Source organism: Tamandua tetradactyla, chromosome 22, assembly GCF_023851605.1.
Source record: "Tamandua tetradactyla isolate mTamTet1 chromosome 22, mTamTet1.pri, whole genome shotgun sequence".
NCBI classification, from domain to species: Eukaryota; Metazoa; Chordata; class Mammalia; order Pilosa; family Myrmecophagidae; genus Tamandua; species Tamandua tetradactyla.
Window position 1 is genome coordinate 19,179,498 of NC_135348.1, and position 22,027 is coordinate 19,201,524.

The 22,027-nt window shown below is 35.0% G+C and overlaps 1 protein-coding gene across 6 annotated transcripts in view; it reads left to right on the forward strand.

Moving 5' to 3' along the window:
* The first annotated feature begins 480 nt into the window (after positions 1-480).
* LOC143666059 (uncharacterized) overlaps positions 481-22,027 on the forward strand; it is an 80,705-nt gene continuing 59,158 nt past the window's right edge. For 3 of the 6 annotated variants that reach the window (XR_013167345.1, XM_077139580.1, XM_077139581.1), the window contains exons 1-2: positions 481-753; positions 5,330-5,403. Coding sequence is in view for 2 of the 6 variants with exons in the window: in XM_077139580.1 (XP_076995695.1) it covers positions 688-753; positions 5,330-5,403 (140 nt within the window). In the remaining 4 variants the exon portion in view is untranslated. Of the gene's footprint in view, positions 754-5,329; positions 5,404-13,821; positions 13,922-14,529; positions 14,728-22,027 lie in introns of those variants that run through there. The other 3 variants (XR_013167342.1, XR_013167343.1, XR_013167344.1) reach the window with 2 other exon arrangements.

Genomic DNA, 22,027 nt, shown 5'->3' on the forward strand with positions numbered 1-22,027 from the left:
AAGAACCAGTGAGTTCTGCTGGTGTGAGACCATTGTTTAGGGATTTAGGGTGGTTTTATTTTCCTCATAAAGCAAGTTTTATGGTGTTATTTGGATGTTTCCACAGCTGAACAGACTCCATAGGGCTACATAATATGTCTATTTTTTTTTCCATTTCCTAGTTTCTTTTTCAGTTTATGTTTTAGTTTTTTTTTTGTTTACTTTTCATTTTGAATCCATTTAGATCTAATAACATTTTAATAAATCTCTTCACTGCTTAAATAAACAAGGAAACATTGTACAGTATTGATGTTCATCACATTAAATATACCCAATAACTAGATGTATATTAAATATCCAAAATATGGCATTGGGGGGTCACTGAATTTTACCATTTATACCACTGAATACTAGTATCCACTTTAAAATGATGTCATAGAATACAACTTAATGACAGAAAAATGCTCATGATATACTAACCAATGGCAAAGCATGTTACAAGTTGATTGGTAGAACACAGTTTGTATCTCATAACTTATTTGTGTCTTTCATCATTATCATCTATCTCTACTGGATTTGTTATCTATTACTCTGCAATGAAATACTCAAAAGTTTACAGGCTTAAAGTAATGAACATTTATTCTCTTACAGCTTCTGGTTAAGGGGTCTCTTGTGAGAGCCAACCTCAACGGCAGCAGCTTTTTAAAAATGTGGCTGAGGACGAAGGATCTTCTTACAAGCTCAGGAAGTTTGCAGGAGGCTTTAATTCAACAGGTGGGTCTTTCCATAGGGCTGTTCGTAGCCTTATTTTCCCCAGAGAGAGTACTTAGATGGAAGCCACAGATGTTATAAGCTAATAACAGAAGTAACAACCCATCACTAGAAGCAAGCACTAAGTCCAGCCCACATTCAAGAGGTTAATTAAACTCCATCTCTTAAGTAGAGGAGCATCAAAGAATCTCTAGACAAATCTTTAAAATCATAAACATATAAGCATAGCTACATATATGTACATAAAATATTTAAAGGCATAACATATTACATAATAAACACATCCAGAAAATACATGGTATAACATTTTTTATCATTATAAAAATTATTCTATAAGTGTGTGTGTGTACTCAAGAGAGAAAGACAGAGAGTATGTGTAATCAAGTCCGGCCTGGGGCAACTTCCCTTCTAACAACCTCTATGACTTACAGCAGGGCCAAGGCCCCTCCTGGACAGGGGCACATTTTGAAATTTGTCTACACCCATGTGGCACATATGTGAAATTTGTCTACACTCATATTGCACTCAGACTATGGAAGGTGGAAGGATGATAGTATAAAACCCAGATTTCAGAAAGCAACTATGGGGTCCCTGAGAGAAGTCTAAGAGAAGAAGGAAGGTTGATCACCAAACTAGATTTAGCTCCAGGTTTGGAAAAAAGATGTGTTTTGGATTTTATACCCAGCTACCATGTTCTCTGGAGGGATATGGCCTCCCAAGTGTCTCATCTCAACTTAGGGCTTCAGACAGCTGCTACCAATGGATGAGTGAGCACTAAAGGCGAAATCTATTAGCATTCCAATATGAGAAATGCTCATAAATACCTGGGGAGGTTGGAGATAGGAGAGAGAGTTTGGGAAGGGGCTGGTGTTCTAGAGCTAGTGAGGTTTGGGTATTGATATTCTTGTGCCCTTATTTCTTTCCTAGGGTTGTTTGGTAGATTTTTAAAAGTTAATGTCATTTATTTTTATTTTGCCAATCAAAATCATGTTTAGTATATATAATTTTTATAGTAATAAAAAGTTAGTTTTCAAAATATTTCTTCAAATATGAAGAAAGCTCAAGATGTAATAGCAAGCAAAAACAGGGTACATAACCATATACAGTAGGAACCCCATTCCTTTTGTGCCACAGATATATGATATGCAGATATATGATAATGCAAAGTATGAATGTGTTTAAATATATAAATATTAAATATATAAACTTATATACCTAGACACAACTGTCTCTATGTCTATGTTCATGTCTCTATTTTGGCTATGTCTATTAATTGAGAAAAAAACCTAGAAGGAAACATATCAAAATGTGTTATGTAGTTCTTTGTCATGAGATTACATATGATTGTGATTGACTTCTCTATACCTTACTGATTTTCCATACGTCTATAATGGGTATATTCCTGTTATAATCAAATAAAAAAAAAAAAAAACCTAAGCATCCTAAACAATCGAAAAGGGAAATAAATTATGATACTTGATTAAACAATATCTAATTATTAATATGGCATTGTCAAAGAAATTTAATGGCATGATTAAACATTCATGATATAATTATAAGTAAAAAAAGGATTAAAAAGTACTGCCTAAGCAATACAAAATCAACTTTGTATCTGTGTTTCTATAAATACACACACACACACACACACATATATATATATACACACACATATGTAACAGAAATTTGAATAGGACACTTCCTGTTGTCTTAAAATTTTGGCTGAGGCCCCAAAACTGAGAACAATGGATTATAAATAACCCCACATGCTAAAGAGAGATGCTAGACCCATCCATGCATATAGCAAAGACAGCAGAGCTAGTCCAGCACCTATCACCCCCCACCATGCCCCTCTAACCTACTTAAGTGAAGTCTAAAAGTTCAAAAGTTGATTGAAGAGTGTCTTGTAAAGGCAGAGAGCAGTCAAACTCACAAGGAATACAATGGCATCTTCTCTCTCCTTCAACCCCTCACTCAAATGCATTAAAAAGAAACATCACAGAATACTGGGACATTGACAATATAATATCGAGAGACTAGCATCACTATGAGCTCAACCTTGTGGAATGGTAGCCCCATTGTAGCTATGAACGGGAAATAAAGAGCAAATCCTTGAGAGAGCTTAGTGGACATCACCTGTAATTTGGGGATGCTCAAACCTGCTGCTTAATTAGAGAAATCTGAAAGCATGCAATGGACTGGAGCCACCTTAGCTCTTAAGGTAAGGAAAAGGATAGTCATAAATTATAATAAAAAGCAAAGATTATAGAAAATGGATGCCAAATATAATACAAACACAAGAGGTACATTTAACACAGACTAGGGATATTTTTAATGCTTCCTTACAATCCAACTACTTATACAGATGCACAGGCAAGATTTGAACAGCCATCATTTCCTATAAGAAAAACAGTTTTTGCAAGACATAGAATCTGTATCATAAATATTGGCATCTCTGTTTTTGTGGAACCCTTCTTTGGTGGGCCTCTTTCCACCTTAGAATTTTACAGTAAAAGTGCTGCTTCTCTGGTTGCAATTTCCATAGATCCTGCAATGTCAATTAGCAGGTTGAAATTTTAGATCTTCCTGAGTCGAGTCTCTTGACTATGGTCTTAGCATGTTTCATATACCAATCTGTGTCCCAACACATTGTTTGACCCACTGCCCACTGGCAGAACTCTTCATTGAGTTACAAAATGGGAAATCAGTTCACGTTTCACAAGTGCAATCAACATGAAGTTGAACCTATCAGCAATAACTGATTGGTTGAAAATGTAACTGGTGGGCACGTTTCATCAGTTTGTTTTCTCCAACCATGACAGAAGAAATGTTTTGTCTTTCTTTAACATCAAGCAATCTTTAGGTATTTATTTTCTTTAGGCTGTATTTTCCTTCTGGAGATATCACAGTATCGTTTTTTAAAAGTCCTTTACCTATTTCTGGGAAATTAATGGTGCCAAAAAAAAAAGTCATCATTCCTGGTCACATGACAAACATCTGCTTCCACCAAGTAGTAAAAATGATAATGATGCCATTGACAAGTACATTGCAGAGTTCCTTTAGCAGGGCTTATTGAAATGTCTTGTTCCCGACCCAATAAAAACATGATATCTAAGAAGTGAAGGGCATTTGTCCCTTAGGGGGGATTTTGGGATCTAACAGAATATGAACAAACAGTTCCTATACTAATCTTCTTCATATTTTTTTCCTCCTCCATTTTTCAAACTTAATATTTTCTCAAAGGAAATAAATATATGTCTTACCCTAAGTCTTCACTATTTAGGAGAACTGTATTTACACCTTATAGAAATGGCATTCTCAAAATCTGTATTTCTACTATGAGTGACACCACTCTCCATATATTATACATAATATTTATTACAATTATATATTTTACATAATTAATTTGGTATATACTATAGAAAATGTATACTGGAAAATATTTAATATCATATATTTAAATAATATATAATTATAACAATAACTGACACTTCATACTGCTGTATAATTTACAAAACCATTTCACATGAATACTTCACTCCTAATGATCAATTGTGTTTCCTTAAAGCAGCTATTTTGAATATGATACAACTTATTCATGAATAAAGAGAGCATTGTGTGTGGAAATAAAACCAAGCCAAGAAGATCAGTACTAGATCTTTGTAATTATTTTAAAAATTACATATGCTATAATTTTTTTTAAATTTCAAGTAATACAAAAGTATATAAGTTACAAAGTAAATACCACTTTTCACCCTCCTGTCAATCCTTTCCAACTTTATCTCCCTCATACCTGTCCAAAAGGAAATCAATATAACTCTCGTCCATGCTTTTGTGTATGCTTTTATGCACAGAGATGTGTATGCATATACTTTTCTCATCATAAAGGGAGCTAAACCATACACACTGTTCTGAAAAACTTTTTTTTTCACTTAATATGTCTCAGAAATTTTCTAATTGCTTCTCTCTGTGATAGGTTACCTACTACATAAAGCTGCCATTTAACCTGTATTGATTTACCCCTAGGTTATGCTTGATTAGTCTTGACTACAAACTTTGCTGCAGTGAATATCCTAGTATATAAATCTATACCTGTGTACAAGTGTTTAAATGTGGCACAAGTGCTAAGTTCATTCAAAAATTTGACTTATACTTCCAAAGGGGCTTAATCAATTTTTACTTCCATGAATGATATATTCAGAGTTATCAGGTTGTCACAAATTCACCAACCCTGGATTTAGTCAATCTCTTTCACTTTTTTCCCTGATTTGTGGGCAAAATTATATGTATTATATGTAATATGTAAGACATAGTTAATAAGACATAATTAAGACATAATTATATAATACATATAATTTACATTTTATTACATATTTAATATTTATATTATATACATTCCATTATTTCATTTCCTTGAATCACACTGGGATTAGCATCATTTCAAAAGGCTATGTATATTACTTGTATTTTCATATTCTTTTTCCTTCTCTTTATTGGGTGTAATTTTTATATTGATTTGTAGGTAGTTTTTATATACTTTGTATAAGTTCTTTGTTTGTTTCTTTGTTTTTTGCATGGGTAGGCATCGGGAATCAAACCCAGGTCTCCAGCATTGCAGGCAAGAACTTCACCTGCTGAGCCACCGTGGCCTGCCCTGTATGTTTTTGTTATACACATATTTACATGTTTTTATTATAGTCTATAATCTTTTAAATTTATCTTTTATCATATTCAGTTTTTTGTTTGTTTTACTGGTCTTTAGAGTCAAATTGCTCAGATTTTTTTCTTTTTTAAATTTGGGATTTCTACCTTATTTAGAAATGCTATCTTTATTATACATTAAATTATTTTTATATATACATGAATCTATTTCTGGATTCTATTAGATTTCCATTGATCTACTTATCCTTTTTGCATGAATGGCATCATCTGTGTGTGTATACGTGTATGTATAAAATTTTTATATTACTTGTATAGCTATATCCAAATATATATTTTATGTAAGCAATATGTATATATCCTTATAAGTAAAATAAATAAACATATAAATAATATATAAATGATGTAAATATATAATATATTTATATATCCATATTATATATGATAATCAAAAATGTATTGAACTGAGCATAATTTGTTGTCCAATGTGGAATGCTACCAGTGGTAGCTAAAATTTTTATCTTGTGCTTGCCAAAAGGTAAATGATTGTAATCTTTTTTTTTTTTTTTTTTTTTTTAACATGGGCAGGCACCGGGAATCGAACCCAGGTCCTCTGGCATGGCAGGCTAGCATTCTTGCCTGCTGAGCCACTGTGGCCCGCCTAATTGTAATCTTTTAACATTAAGCAAGATCCACTCTTGAGGAGTTTCATAAATACATTATATTTAGTTCTCAAATTTTCTATTTCTACCTTTCCAAGAGTTTAACGAGGAATGGATGTTGAATTTTTCAGTACTGTTGAATAATGTTTACTCCCCCTCCCTTCAATTTATTTGTGAAATGAATCACACTGATAGCTTTCCTAATGTTGAGCCACCTTTCAAAACTAGGAAACACTACTTGGTCATTACGTATGCTGATTTATACACTGCTATTTCAATTCACTATTTCATCTGGGACTTTTGTATCTATATCTATAAGGGAATACTGCCTTTGGTTATCATTTTGGGGGGTTATCTTTGTCTGGAACCAATGGCAGAATTCTGTCATCCTGTAAGAAAGAGTTGGAAAGCTAACCAGTTCTAAGCCCCGGGACAGATATAGTCGTAGTAATTACCTGTTCCTGAAATATTGGGTAAAATCTTTGTTTTCCTTCATATTTTCATTGAAGTTGCAGAAATTAGAATCATATTACTATTTCAATGGTGTAACAATAAAACAACATCGACACCATAGAAACAGCTCTATCAGTTTATTTTGTTTTCAGGAAAGTTTAAATTCTAAAATATATACTATAAATACTTATCTACGCTATGTTTGTGAAAATGTCTCATGGTTCCAGGGTCACTGAGAGAATTGTGACACACAACCAGGTTAAATAACATTGTTTTGGAATTTCAACAATAGAAATATTTTCAATAATAATACAGACAATGTATTTAACCTAGAAACTTTTAAAAGATAATAAAAGAAATTTTAGGATAATAGAATTCATAACATACTGGAAACTGTAAATTTTCAAAATGCATTTAATTTAATCTTATATTACAGACAATATGCAGTTAGTTTTGAGTTATTTGCCATCTAATCTGATCCCTGTAGGACTAGCAAAAACCCTTAGTCAGATGTGGCTAAATGGCATGTCAGGGGTCACAGACATCTATAAACTAATCCCCTGCTGCATAATTTCTAGAATTTACTTTTTAGTCATTAGATTAGTTAAAATAACATTCAGCTGTGAATAACAGAAACCTAAAATGTGATTCAAACCATCCTACAGTAACTTACACAAGCTAGAAGTTTATATGTCTCTCAGGTAAAAGTTCAGAGGTAAACAATCCAGAGATCCTCAGGAATCCAGGTTCCTTCCAACTTTCAACGTTGCCATCCCGTGTTCATGGTCTTTACTCATGGTCTGAGATGGAATTGCAGCTATCACATACATTCTAGGCAGCAGGTTAGGGGAAAGTGATAAGAAAGGTATGTGCCAGGTGTCTTATCTTGAAAGGTCCTGGAAGCTGTAATAAGAAATTTCCACTTACATCTCATTGACCAGAGTACTCTTACATGTTCACACATCAATACAGAGAAAGCTGGACAATTGCCTTTTACTCTAGGAAACCATGTATCCAGATAAAACCCTATTATCATGGAAGATATGGCAGTTATTGGAAGAAAACCAATCATTTCTGCTCCTACCATTTCATACCCATTGGTAATTATTCTACATAGGTATTTCCTAATCATGAGAATGAATGCAGCCATCTGGTCACAATTATTTTTTGCTGAGACAGTAGGGATGGATCAATACAAATCAATCAGTATTGATGGAGAAAACACCCTACAGAGCATGATTTACTGCCAGTGAGCCAGTAGCACCATTTTGAGAGATAAAAAATGGAATATTGCTTGAAGGAAGAAAGTATACACTCTGTTCTGTCAACCAGACAATATATTCTGGGCACCAATAATGCAAATGGCACCGATTAGGTGCCATGAGGCCACAGCGAAACTATTTTAAGGAGTTTACAATTGGAATGATGATACATACTAATAAAATGTTAGATAACCCAATAGTTATTGATAAAGTAAGAGATGTGACAAGTCAGCATATGATTAAGTGCTAGGCATGCTATAGACAGGATAAGGGATTTCTGTTTCAGATATCATAGTATCCAAGATTTAGAAGGACTAATTTTCTTGCTGAAAACAAGTAAAACCATTGGATTAAATTTTAAAATATACTGTTAAAATCATTTATGATATGACAAAAGAGTTAAGTGTTGCCAAAAAATAGGTAGAAAAGAGAATCCAAGTAATAAGCAGAGGACTAAAGCTGCTTTTGCCACTGAGATATTCACTGAACCAATAAACTTGAATTTCTTTTTCACAAGCTCCGGGAATTTTATGGTCAAATTAAGTTAGGGAGTCTATAAGAGACTCCCCAACCAAAAAGCTAGGACCAACTACAAATTGCTACACCGTAATGAAAGGAAACAGAAATAGGCTCATCCACCCTCACCTTCACCAGGGGACTAAAGGAAATTTACCTTGGCACCAAGGAGAGCAAAAAAGGATAAATCTTCCCTAAGAATTTGCAATCATGAATGAGCCATTGTACAAATGTGTAGCTCAAAACTGTACCACTTGTATGATCCAAAACACCTTCATATTAGAAACTTAATCAGAGTCCTAGAAGGAGAGAAGGCAGAGAATGAGTCAGAAGCAGTATTTGGAAAGATGATGAGAGTGTTCCAGAAATGGTAAAAGACATCAAGCTACAGTTTCAACACGCCTATTACAGCCACATCAGGAAAAATGGCACATTATAGTAAATCAGCAGGATATCAGATAAAAAGAGAAGCTATGTTAAAAAGTCAGAAAAAAAGAGAGATTCCTTTCAAAGGGAGAAATAGAGTCACAGCTAATTTCTCAAAATCAACAATGAAATCAAAAGATAGTAGAATAATAACTTTCAATGGACTGAAGAGAAATGACTGTAAATCTATGCCAGAGATAATATCTTTTATAAATAAGGACAGAATCATTGTATTTTTCTTACAAACAAAAATGGAGTCAGTTTGCCGTCAGTAGATTCTCACTAATAAAATTCTAGAGGATATTCGTCTGTCATAAGGGAAGTGATCCAAATGGAAGACTGAGATGCAAGAAAGAATAAAGAACAAAATAATCAGTAAAGGTTTGAATAAAGCTAAATGGATTTGAGTTATAAAAAACAATAATCATAACAATGGATTATAGAGTATAAAAAGAATTAAAATATATCATAAAATAGCATAAATCAAAAGGAGAGTAATGGAATTAAAAGATTTTATGATACCTGTATTGTTCAGGAGAGACATAAAGTTATTGTTTGATATTAGATTTTCATGTGTTAATTATTCACATTATAATTTCTAGAGAAACAACCAAAAGAAAAGGAACATAACATATAACTTCAAAAGTAGAAGGGAAAAATGGAGTAAGAAAAACTTAGTCAAAAAAAGGCAAGAAAGAAGATAAAAAGCAGTACAAGCTAAGATATTAGTAATTTCATTAAATATGCTAGTAATTACATTCAATCTACATGTACTACATGTTTCAAATAAAGGAGGAAATTTTAGAACATATTTTCTAAATTCTAACCAAATATAGAAGATAAAACTTAAAGACAAAACAGAAAAAATGGAAAATAAAAGTATAGATAAAGATACAGCATAGAGCACTGAGTAAAGCAAAATTGGTGATGCCATATTAACAGAGTTAAAGAGGATCTCTTCATAATATAAATATTCAGTTCACCAAGACTATATAACAATTTCATATTTTCTGCACATGTTCTAGTTTGCTAGCTGCTGGAATGCAATATACCAGAAACAGAATGGCTTTTAAAAAGAGGAATTTAATAAGTTGCCAGTTTACAGTTCTAAGGCCGAGAAAAAGTCCCAATTACAACAAGTCTATAGAAATGGCCAATCTAAGGTATCCAGGAAAAGACACCTTGGTTCAAGAAGGCCAATGAAGTTCAGGGTTCCTCTCTCAAGTGAGAAGGCGCATGGTGACACAGTCAGGGTTCCTGTTCCCACTGGAAGGGCACATGGCGAACATGGCATCATCTGCTAGCTTCTTCTCCTGGCTTCTTGTTTCAGGAAGCTGCCAGGGAGGCATTTTCCTTTTTCATTTTCAAAGGTCACTAGCTGGTGGACTCTGCTTTCTGTGGCTATGTCGTTCTGCTCTGCTCTCTCTGAATCTCCTATTCTCCAAAATGTTTCCTCTTTTATAGGACTCCAGGAATTTATCAAGACCCACCCAAATGGGTGGAGACATGTCATCACCTAATCCAGTTTAATAACCACTCTTGATTAAATCACCTCTCCAGGGAGATGATCTGATTACAGTTTCAAATATACAGTATTGAATAGGGAATATTCTGCCTTTATGAAATGGGATTTAGATTAAAACATGGCTTTTCTAGGGGACATACATCCTTTCAAACCAGCACAGCACCTATTTACATAGCTTCAAAATATACAATATGAAAACGACAGAACTCAAATAGAAATAAGCAAAAGCACTAAGAGAGTCAAATGTGTTAACACACCCATTTTAGTAATTTATGGAAAAACAAACAAAAAAGTTGAAACATAGAGGATTTGAATGAGATAGACAAAAATGAAGAATTTCCTTACTTTATCTAAATATTTCTGTATTGCTTCAGATTTTAAATTAAGCATATTTTATTCTCATAATTTTAAATAAAATTAATTTTAAAAACTATGTTAGGGCAGGCCATGGTGGCTCAGCAGGCAGAGTTCTTGCCTGACATGCTGGAGATCCAGGCTCGATTCCCAGTGCCTGCCCATGCAAAACAAACAAACAAACAAACAAACAAAAAGCTATGTCACCTACTCTAGCATTTGAATGTAAATGCAAACTTTCTGAACACAGAAGGGAGGGTTCTTGTCATACTCTGCAGGGACAGGAAAGGTATCTGAGATGCTTTATATCAAATATAAAGGATGTCCACATTCACCAGTGACAGCATTGGTGAAGCCTTGAAGGAGTTGAGAAGCAGGGAGCAATTCTGAAATCTGTGGGTTTTGGACTGCACTTCATGAAGTCAGACCTACAACCAGGAAAATTTTCTGAATGTGTATAAATATCTCTAGGGATTTCTGAAAATCTTTGGAAAAAGGAACTTAAAAAGACTGACCTTCATGGTTTAAGCAAATGTATATTAGGATTAATCAATATTTGGCTAAATTTGTTAGTGAAGTAACATCTGTGTTCACTAGCTACTAATGCCTTCATGAAATCCCCTGGAATATATTTGGAGAAATCCCAAATCATGAAATTTAAAATATGGAAGGAAAATGTATCACAGTCTCCTTGAGCAATTAATGTGGAACATGTTTGATTTCATTTTGCAATTGGGATAAAAAGTTTACAATAGTAAATTAATGTATTTTAAGTTTTTATTCCTTAAAATGTATTCACCTTATATCCCCTTTCCTCCAAGTTTGAGCAATGGTGTTTATCTCTGTAAAGCAAAAGGCAGTTTAGAACAATCAAGGCAGACAGTAGCATGAATCCTGGTAGGAATGCAAAAAATAAAATAGGACATTTAGAATAATACATGGTTTCAGTGCTTAAAAGATGTGGAAAAGGGATGGGCCATGGTGGCTCAGCAGGCAGAGTTCTCATCTGCCATGCAGGAGACCCAGGTTCGATTCCTGGTATCCTAGTTTGCTAGCTGCCAGAATGCGATATACCAGAAACAGAATGGCTTTTAAAAAGGAGAATTTAATGAGTTGCTAATTTACAGTTCTAAGGCTAAGAAAATGTCACAATTAAAGCAAGTCTATAGAAATGTCCAATCTAAGGCATCCAGGGAAAGATACCTTGGTTCAAGAAGGCTGATGAAGTTCAGGGTTCCTCTCTCAAGTAGAAGGCACATGGCAAACACAGTCAGGGCTTCTTTCTCAGCTGGAAGGGCAAATGCCAAACACAGCATCATCTGCTACCTTTCTCTCCTGGCTTCAGGTTTCATGAAGCTCCCCGGGAGGCATTTTCCTTCTTCATCTCCAAAGGTTGCTGGCTAGTGATCGCTCTGCTTTGTGGTGCTGCTGTCTTCTCTGCTCTCTCTGAATCACTTTCATTCTTCAAAATGTTTCTTCTTTCACAGAACTCCAGAAATTTATCAAGATCCACCCAAATGGGTGGAGACATGTCGTCATCTAATCCAGTTTAACAACCACTCTTGATTAAATCACATCTCCAGGGAGATAATCTGATTACAGTTTCAAACATACAGTATTAGATAGGGATTATTCTGCCTTTATGAAATGGGATTTAGATTAAAACACGGCTTTTCTGGGGACATACATCCTTCCAAACCAGCACACCTGGTGCCTGCCCATGTAAAAGAAAAAACAAAAACAAAAAAAGATGTGGAAAAGCAAGAAAGTAATAGAGCTACAAACATAGAAATAATACCTATTGCAGTAGCTTTTAAATGAAATTTTGCTGAAGTCACTAGGATTTTATCATATCTGTGCAAGGTGAGACTGTATGCCCCCATTCAACTAGACAAATAGTCCATCTACATGAGATTTCAAGTAAAGCTTGCTTTTTAAAATATTGTTGTAAAATTTTAAAAACATTTGTGAAAAGTAAATAGGTCTAGGTAATTTTTTAGTTTCCCCATGATTAACTGTAAAACCTAAATAAAGTTTCATTGAACTCTTAGCAGATCATTTCCTTTTATACAGTAGAAAATGAGATCCACTCCCACCATAACCTCAAAAAAAAATGCTGGGTCTCTTATTATGTGCTAGAGCCCTTCCAAGTATTTTATATGTATAATCACAATGAATACTCACAATAGGCTTTGTCTATCAATATCATCATTATACTTACTTTATAAGAGATGGAATTTAGGCTTAAAATAATTTCAAAACTACCTGTTTTAGTCTGCCAAAGCTGCCAGAATGCACACACCAAAGATGGATCGGCTTTTAATAAGGGGATTTATTTAGTTAAAAATATATAGTTCTTCAGAAGAAATGCAGCTAATTTTCATCTGAGGTTCTCTGTCACGTGGGAAGGCTCATAGCCATGTCTTTGACCTCTCCTAGCTTCTGTGTTCCAAAGGCTTTCCTGAAGGCAACTCCCTTCTGCATCTCCAAACATCCAGGCTGAGCTGCAAGTGCTGAGCTGAGATATGCTGAGATGCTGGGCTCTCTTCTGACCTGTCTCTTTTAAACCTCCCGCTGATTAAATTAAACCTTACTGTTTGTGGAAAGCACTCCCCTTAGCCCAAGGCAAATGTAATCAGCCACAGATGAATTTCACATACTGATGATTTAAGGCAACAGAAATAGAACAATGGGCATCATCAACTGACCAAGCTGAGACCTGAGCCTAACTACTTCACAACCCAAAGGCAAAAGATAGTCATTGCCAGCATAAGAAGTCAAGTCTAGCTTATCTGCCTTTATAACCATGCTCTTAATAAAGTCACAATACAGAAAAAACTCAGGAGTCTGTTTATCACAACTAAAGCAACTAAGACACATAAAACTTCTATCATCCATCCTGTCCTTTATACCAATCATGAATATAAATCTCACTCAAAGAAAAGCAATAACATCATCTATGTGGTTATTTATCTTTCAAATTGTGGTTTTTTATTTGTTTATTTCCTACTTTTATACTTTCCAGACACTCAGCAGAAACTAATAACTTGGGGGAAAAGGGTCAAAATAATGGAAGAAAGCAAGCTGTAGAGAACCAAATGCAAACCTAGCAGCAAAGTTGAACAATGTGTCTTACTGTCTTCAGAGAGAAAAAGGAGGGTCTTTCAAACTGCTAACATTGATACAGCTTTCTAACTCATCACTTTATCCCCCACAGCACCTGGCACATTGCTTTTTAAGGCATATTGCTGATTATGTTCCTAATCAATATTTAAATGGATGGACAGATGCATATGAAGCTCAAGAGTTCCAAAAAGGTATATTTCGATTCCCTCCCTTAAATCTAGCACCATGCTCTCACTATATTGTTAGTAGCTTGATTACACTGTAATCAAATACAATGCAGGTTATTAAGTATACACACTGCTTAATATTTTGTGGATTAATATAACAGATACTGCATCTTTACATGAACATTTTTGTTCAGGTCACCATATAAATTGTTTGTAAAGCTGTTCTGATTATCTTTTGTTGTAGCAAACTACTTCAGAACTTGGTGGCTTAAAACAATTTACTGTTATCTCTTATGGTTATGTAGGTTGTCTGGTTCAAACTTGGGTTTCCTCATGCGATTGCAGTCATATGGCCATGGGGGCTAGAGTCACATGAATCCCTGACTAAGGTAGACATCCAGTATGTCTCACTTCATGGCTGGTGCTTGATGAAGTTTGGCAATTGGGGCTCAGTTGGACCTGTCAGTTGGAGCTCCTACACAGGCATCCTCCATGTGTCTTGGCTTCTCACAGCAAGGCAGCTAGATTCCAAAAGAAACATCCCAAGAGATCAATGCAGAAGCTGAGGAACTTTTTATAACCCAGCCACAGCGATTGCAGGCACCATTTCCACCACATTTTATTTGTTACAGATTCAAGGGCTAGGTAATTAGACATCATCTTTGGGTGTGAGGAATAGCATGTGTGTACAGAAAAGAAAGGAAGTGATGATGGCCGCTTTTGGAGACTATCCACCACAAATGCCTACCACCCAGAGAATTTTTAAGAGATTATATGTGAACTAATACAACTGAAAGTTATGCTGTGTTAAAATTCATTAATAAAGTCCATCTGGCATAATTGTGAACTGAGTATTCTCATGATAGAAACATATTTGGACTGTACCTCAGAATTTCCAAAAGACATAACACAATTCTAAATCAGCTCTATTAATTGAAATAATTTCTAAACTATAGGGTAGTTTCAACAATAAAAAGTTTCAAATATCTATACTGTATTTATGACTGAGAAAATTTGTGAAACAACCCCATGATTATCTCCTAATACTAAATCTTATTTCTTCTGGCTGACAATTTTATATACTATGAAAAGTAAAACACAGTCTTACTGGGGTAGGGGGAAGGAATTGTGAGACGATAGCAGAGTAGGAAGCTTCAGTAACCAGTTCTTCCACCAGAACAACTATTACATAGGGAGGGAACTTTGAAACCATGGATGCCAGGAGACCTTTGGACAGCATTGAGAAGAATGGAGAAAAAAAGGCTGGTAAGTTACAATACATGCCACTAATTGTTCTCTCCCCATAGTATTGCCAGCGTAAGAAGTCAAGTCTAGCTTATCTACCTTTATAACCATGCTCTTAATAAAGTCACAATACAGAAAAAACTCAGGAGTCTATTTATCACAACTAAAGCAACTAAGATACATAAAACTTTTATCATCCATCCTGTCCTTTATACCAATCATGAATATAAATCTCACTCAAAGAAAAGCAACAACATCATCTATGTGCTTATTTATCCTTCAAATTGTGGTTTTTTATTTGTTTATTTTCTACTTTTATACTTTCCAAACACTCAGAAGAAACTAATAACTTGGGGGAAAAGGGTCAAAATAATGGAAGAAAGCAAGCTGTAGAGAACCAAATGCACCCATCTACGACTATCCCGGCAGATAGCAGGTGATCTAGCTCCTAGCTTAGCTTGCTGGTGACAGAGAAGGACACCCAAATCTACTTCCCCTAGATGAGGGTGGGGGACTGCAAACTGATTGCTGACCACTGCTTTTGATTAAGCCATCCATTGCTCCAACCCACCCAGCAAAGGTGGCAAAGGAGACTGAAAGAAGCTATGTTTTCTCCGAGCTATGAAAGACAGGGGAAGGCATCATTGACTGGACAAAGGATGAGTCAAGAAAGCTCAGCTCTGGGAGCTGTAGAAGTTCCGGGTGCTCCTCATGTCCCTTTGCTTGGCCTCTTCCCAGGAGAGAATGAAGCCTCCAGTGGTGCCTTGGTGGGTCCCTGGCATTTCTTTGGCTGAAAAAGACTGACTTGGGAAACTCCTCACAGAATCTGCCCTCCAGGAGAAAGCTGCTTGAGAAAAGGAAAGCAATGTAAGAAGCAACTAAGAAAGATAGAACAGAGGCTAACATGCTGTATTAGTTAGGGTTCTTTGGAGAAACAGAATCAACAGGAAACACTCGCAAATAGAAAATTTAAAAAGTGTCTCATGTAACCATGGGAATGCAGAGTCCAAAATCCACAGGGCAGGCTGTGAAGCCGACGATTCCTATGGAGGGTCTAGACGAACTCCACAGGAGAGGCTCACCGGCCAAAGCAGGAAGAGAGCCTGTCTCTTCTGAATCCTCCTTAAAAGGCTTCCAGTGATTAGATTAAGCATGACTCATTGCAGAAGACACTCCCCTTGGCTGATTACAAATGGAATCAGCTGTGGGTGCAGCTGACATGATCATGATTGAATTCTATGAAATGTCCTCATCACAACAGACAGGCCAGCACTTGCCCAACCAGACAAACAGGTACCACCACTTGGCCAAGCTGACACATGAACCTGACCATGACACATGCTTTAAGACAGTTAGTGGAAGACCCAGGGGGGAGAGAAGATCTGTTTCCTAGGAGTAAAGGTGGCATTCAACTCTGGTAAACAGCAGACTCCCAACCAATAGCAAACACAAGCCCTGTTTTTGAAAGAAAATCTCACTGGATAATAGAGTTGACACAGGCCCAGAAAAGACAGGGAGGACCCTCCACTTTGCATTCAGCTTGGGTGGACCTTCCTGATAGCAGGGCTGAGCTCTGCTGGAGTGCAACAGCCAAAGCAAAGCCAAATTGCAAACACGGTGAACAGTATTTTTTACTTAGATTTCCCTTGTTTTGTTAGCTTCTAATAGTCAAGAAAATCCCCATCATATCATCAACTGGGTACAAATTCAAAAAAGACATCTCAGGGATAAATCCCACAGTTAATCTTTTAAAATATTAAAAAATACAATGTGCAACAAAAGATTACAGGAAAAACAAAAAAAGCAGAAAACAATGGCTAATCCAAAGGAAGAGGTAAAATTCCAGAAAACACCAATGAAGAAAACCGAGGACATATCAGACAAAGATGGAAAAAAAAAATGATCTTCAATATGACCAATAAAATGAAGGAAAATACAGAGAAATTCCTAGAAGATATCAGGAAAACAATGAAAGAGTAAGATTTAGGAGGTAAAAGAGAGAAGAGACAGACCAAAAAACCTTAGAGTGAACGAGTTTATTCCTGTGCTCCTTGGCAGATCTCATAGAACTCAAGGTAGGGAGTTGTGAGCTCGCTGCTGGGTCCTGGTGCGGGAGGTTTTTAAGCAAGGGGGTTAGGTGACATCTAGAAGGGGTGGCACATTTTAACACAGCTCGAGTCATGGTGACCTTCCCTGTTCCCCTAACCTAACAGAAAGAACATATGAGAATCTCAATGAAAAAAAATTTTAAAGAGGAACCAAACATAGAACTGAAATGAAAAATTCCTAGGAGGGTTGCAACAGAAGATTGGAGCTGGCAGAAGAAAGAAACAGCAAACTTAAAGGCAGGACAATTGAAATGAGTCATGCTAAGGAGAAGAAAGGAAAAATAATTATAAGAAGTCAAAACAGCTTAAAAGACCTGTGGGACACTATCAAGCACATTAATAAATGTATTATATGGGAGTCCCAGAAGGAAAAAAAGAGAAAGGTACAAAAGGAATATTCAAAGAAATAGTATTAGAAAACTTCCCAAACTTAGCAAAACACACAAATATGCACAAAGGAGAGGCCCAGAGAATAGCAAATAGGAGAAGAGAGTTGTGAAAGTTGCAAGAGAAAAGCAGCATGTTTTATACAAAGGAGTCCCATTGGATTGAGTGTCAATTGTTCATGAAAGTAAGAAGGCAATGAGATGAAATAGCTAACATGCTGAAAGAAAACAAGCAAGACTCTTATATCCAGCAAGACTTTCTTTCAAAAATGAGAGAGAGATTAAGGGTGTGCAAGGGCAGTTCAGTGGCAGAATTCTTGCCTGCCATGCGGGAGACCTGTGTTTAATTCCTGGCCTGTGCACTTCCCCCCCCCCCCCCGCAAAAAAATTCAACAAATGGTTCTGCAATAACAGATAGTTACATAGAAAAAGAATGAAATGTGTCCCCCATTATATAGTATACAAAAAAAAAAAAAAAAAAGGAGAGAGCAATTAAGACATTCCCAGATAAACAAAAGCTGAGGTTGTTCATCACCACTAGACCTGCCACATAAGCATTGCTAAAGAGAGTTCTTCAGACTGAAAGGAAGGGACACGAGATAGTGGTTCAAAGCAATATAAAGAAATAAATATTTCTGGTAAAAGTACAACTGTGTAATTCTAAATGCTATAATTATTGTATTGTATTTTTTGGTATATAACTACACTTCTTACTCCCTACAAATGCTAAATGCTAAAATGCACATGTATAAAAAGTAATGACAAATCTGATTTTGGACATAAAATGTACAAAGATACAATTGGCAATAAGTGAGAAAAAAAGGTGGGGGACATAGTAATAATGTATGTGTACACTTTTGAAATTACTTCGGTATCAATTGAAGCATGATTGTTATATACGTCTAATCTAAAAATTTATCATGGTAATCACAAGTAAAATATATGAAAAATATATTGATACATAAATGAGAAGGGACTTAGTATGGTACAATTCAAAAAAATCAAATAAACATAAAAATAGGCACAAAAGAAGAATTGAGGAACCAAAAGGGTACAAGGCTTAAAAAGCAAAATGGTGGAAGAAAGCCCTGCATTATCAGGAGTGCCTTTGAATATAAATGGATTATACTCTCCTATCAAAAGACAAAAACAGCATGACCTAATTATATGTTATTTACAAAAGATTCACTTAAAATTCAAAGACACCTTTTCAACAAATAGGTTGAAAGTGAAAGGATGGGAAAAATATATACCATGAGAGAATAATGAAAACAGAACTGAGGTAGCTAAACTAATATCAGATAAAATACATTAAGAGGGAAAAGATCATCATTATATACTGACAAAGGAGTCCATTTGACAAGAAGACACAACAATTATATATATATATATATATATATATATATATATATATGCAAGGAAAAGAGAACCCCAAAATATATGCAGCAAATACCAATGGATTTGAAGGGAGAAATAGACTGGCCTGCATTAGTGGTAGGAGATTATAATACAGCTAGAACAATAATAGAATATCTAGAGAGAAGATCAATAAGGAAATACAAGACCTGAACAATACTCTAAACCCACAAATTCTAAAATATATAGAGAGAATACTTCACCCAACAACAATAGAGTACACAGTCTTCTCGAGGGTCCAGAATAGATGATATCTTAGGTCACAAAACTAGTAGCTATAAAATTAACAAAGTATTGAAAGCATACAATGCATCTTCTCTGACTACAATGGAATGAAGATAGCAACCAATAACAGCATAAAAGAGGAAAAATTCACAAATAGGTGGAAGATAAGCAATGTATTCTTAAACAACCAATGGGTTAAAGAGGAAATTACAAGAGAAATTAGGAAATATCTTAAAAATTAAAATGAGACTACAAAATGCCAAAATTTGTGGGATGCAGCGAAGGCAGTGTTGGTAGAGACATTTATTGTTGTAAATGCTTATATTAAAAAGGAAGAAGGGTACATGGGTAGTTCAGTGGTTAGAATGTCTGCCTTCCATGAAGGAGGACCCAGGTTGAATTCCTGGTCCAGGCACTACACACCCACCCCAGCCCCATGAAAAAAAAAAAAAGAAAGAAAACTTCCAAAGGACTTAAGTGCAAAACTGGAAGAAATAGAAAAAGAGGAACAAACTATCCTAAAGTGAGCAGAAGGAAGGGAATAACACAGATTAATTCAGAAATAAATGAAATAGAGAATTAAAAAAGAGAGAAAGAAAGAGAATCAACAAAACCAACAATTTAGTCTTTAAAATCATCAATACAATTGACAAATTTTAGTTGGACTAAAAACAAATGAAGAAAAAAAGAAAGAGGTCACAAATAATTAAAATCAGAAATGAAAAGGGGTATGTTATTACTGAAATAAATAGAATTATCAGAGGATACTATGAACAACTGTGTGCCAACAAATTAGATAATCATTTATATCATTTGGACAAATTCTTAGAAACACACAAAGTACCTCAAAAAGAAGCAGAAGATCTTAACAAGCCTATAAGAAGTACAGTGATTGAATCAGTAATCAAAACCTCCCAACAAAGAAAAGGCCAAGACCAGACTGATTCACAGAGGAATTTTACCAACTATTCCAAGAATTAACACCAACCCCTCTCAAAAACACCAAAAAAATTGAAGACAAGAGACACTTCTTAATCATTCTATGAAGCAAACATCACCCTCACACCAAAGCCTGATAAAGATAACAGAAGAAAACAATTACAGACCAACACCTCTTATGAATATAGCTGCAAAAATCAACAACAAAATACTAGTAAATCAAATCCAACAGCACATTAAAAAGAAATATACACCATGCCAAGTGGATTTCTCCCAGGTATACAATGGTGGTTCAACTTATAAAAAAAATTAATGTAATAAACCATATTAATAGAATTAGGGACAAAAGCATATGATCATCTCAATTAAGGCAGAAAAGGCACTTGACAAAATTCAGCACCTCTTCATGATAAAAACTCTTAGAAAACTTGTAATAGAAGAAACTTCTTCAACATGATTAAGAACATATATGGAACATCATAGTCAATAGAGAAAGACTCAAAGCTTTCCCTCTAAGATAAGGAACAAGACCAGGATGCCTACTATTGCTACTGTTATTCAGCATTGTACTGGAAGTTCAAGCCAGAGCAACTAGGCAAGAAAAAGAAATGAAACATCCAAACTGGAAAGGAAGAAGCAAAACTTCCAATTGCATATGACATGATCTTATATGCAGAAAATCCTGAAATATCTACAGCAAAACCCCTAGAACTAATAAATGAATTCAGCAAGGTAGTGGAGTACATGATAAAAAAAAAAACCAGTAGTGTTTCTATAAACTAGAAATGAGCAATCTTTTTTTTAAATTTTTTATTAATTAAAAAAAAATTACAAGAAGCACAAACATTCCCAACACATGCACTCAGCAACTCACAATATCATCAGCAATGAGCAATCTAATAAGAAATCAAGAAAAAAGATTTCATTTGCATTAGCAACTAAAATAATCAAATATTTTGGAATAAGTCTAACAAAGGTTATAAGGTCTTGTAAACAGAAAAGTATAGAACATTGCTAAAGGAATTCAAACACCTAAATCAATGGAAGGACAGTCACTGCTCATGGATTAGAAGACTACATATTGTTAAGATATAAATCCTACCCAAAGCAATTTGTACATTCAAATTGCAAATCCCAATAAAAATTGCAACATCAAGGGATTGAGAGAACCATCTCGACCAAAAGGGGGAAGAGTGAAATGAGACAAAGTGGCAATGGCTGAGAGATTCCAAAAAGAGTCGAGAGGTTATCCTGGAGGTTATTCTTACACATTAAGTAGATATCACCTTGTTGTTCAATATGTAGTGGAGAGGCTGGAGGGAAATTTCTGAAAATGTAGAGCTGTGTTCCAGTAGCCATGTTTCTTGATGATGATTGAACAATGACATCGCTTTCACAATGTGACTCTGTGATTGTGAAAACCTTGTGTCTGATGCTCCTTTTATCTACCGTATCAACAGACGAGTAGAACATATGGAACAAAAATAAATAATAGGGGGAACAAATGTTGAAATAAATTTGGTTTGAAATGCTAGTGATAGATGAAAGCAAGGGGTGAGGGGTATGGTATGTATAATCTTTTTTTTTCTGTCATCATTTTATTTCTTTTTCTGTTGTCTTTTTATTTCTTTTTCTAAATCGATGCAAATGTTCTAAGAAATGATGAATATGGAACTATGTGATGATATTGAGAATTGCTGGTTGTATATGTAGAATGGAATGGTATGTTAATATTTTTGTTTGTTGTTAATTTTTTTAATTAATAAATAAAATTAAATTAAAAAAATTCCAACAACATTCATTGCAGAAAT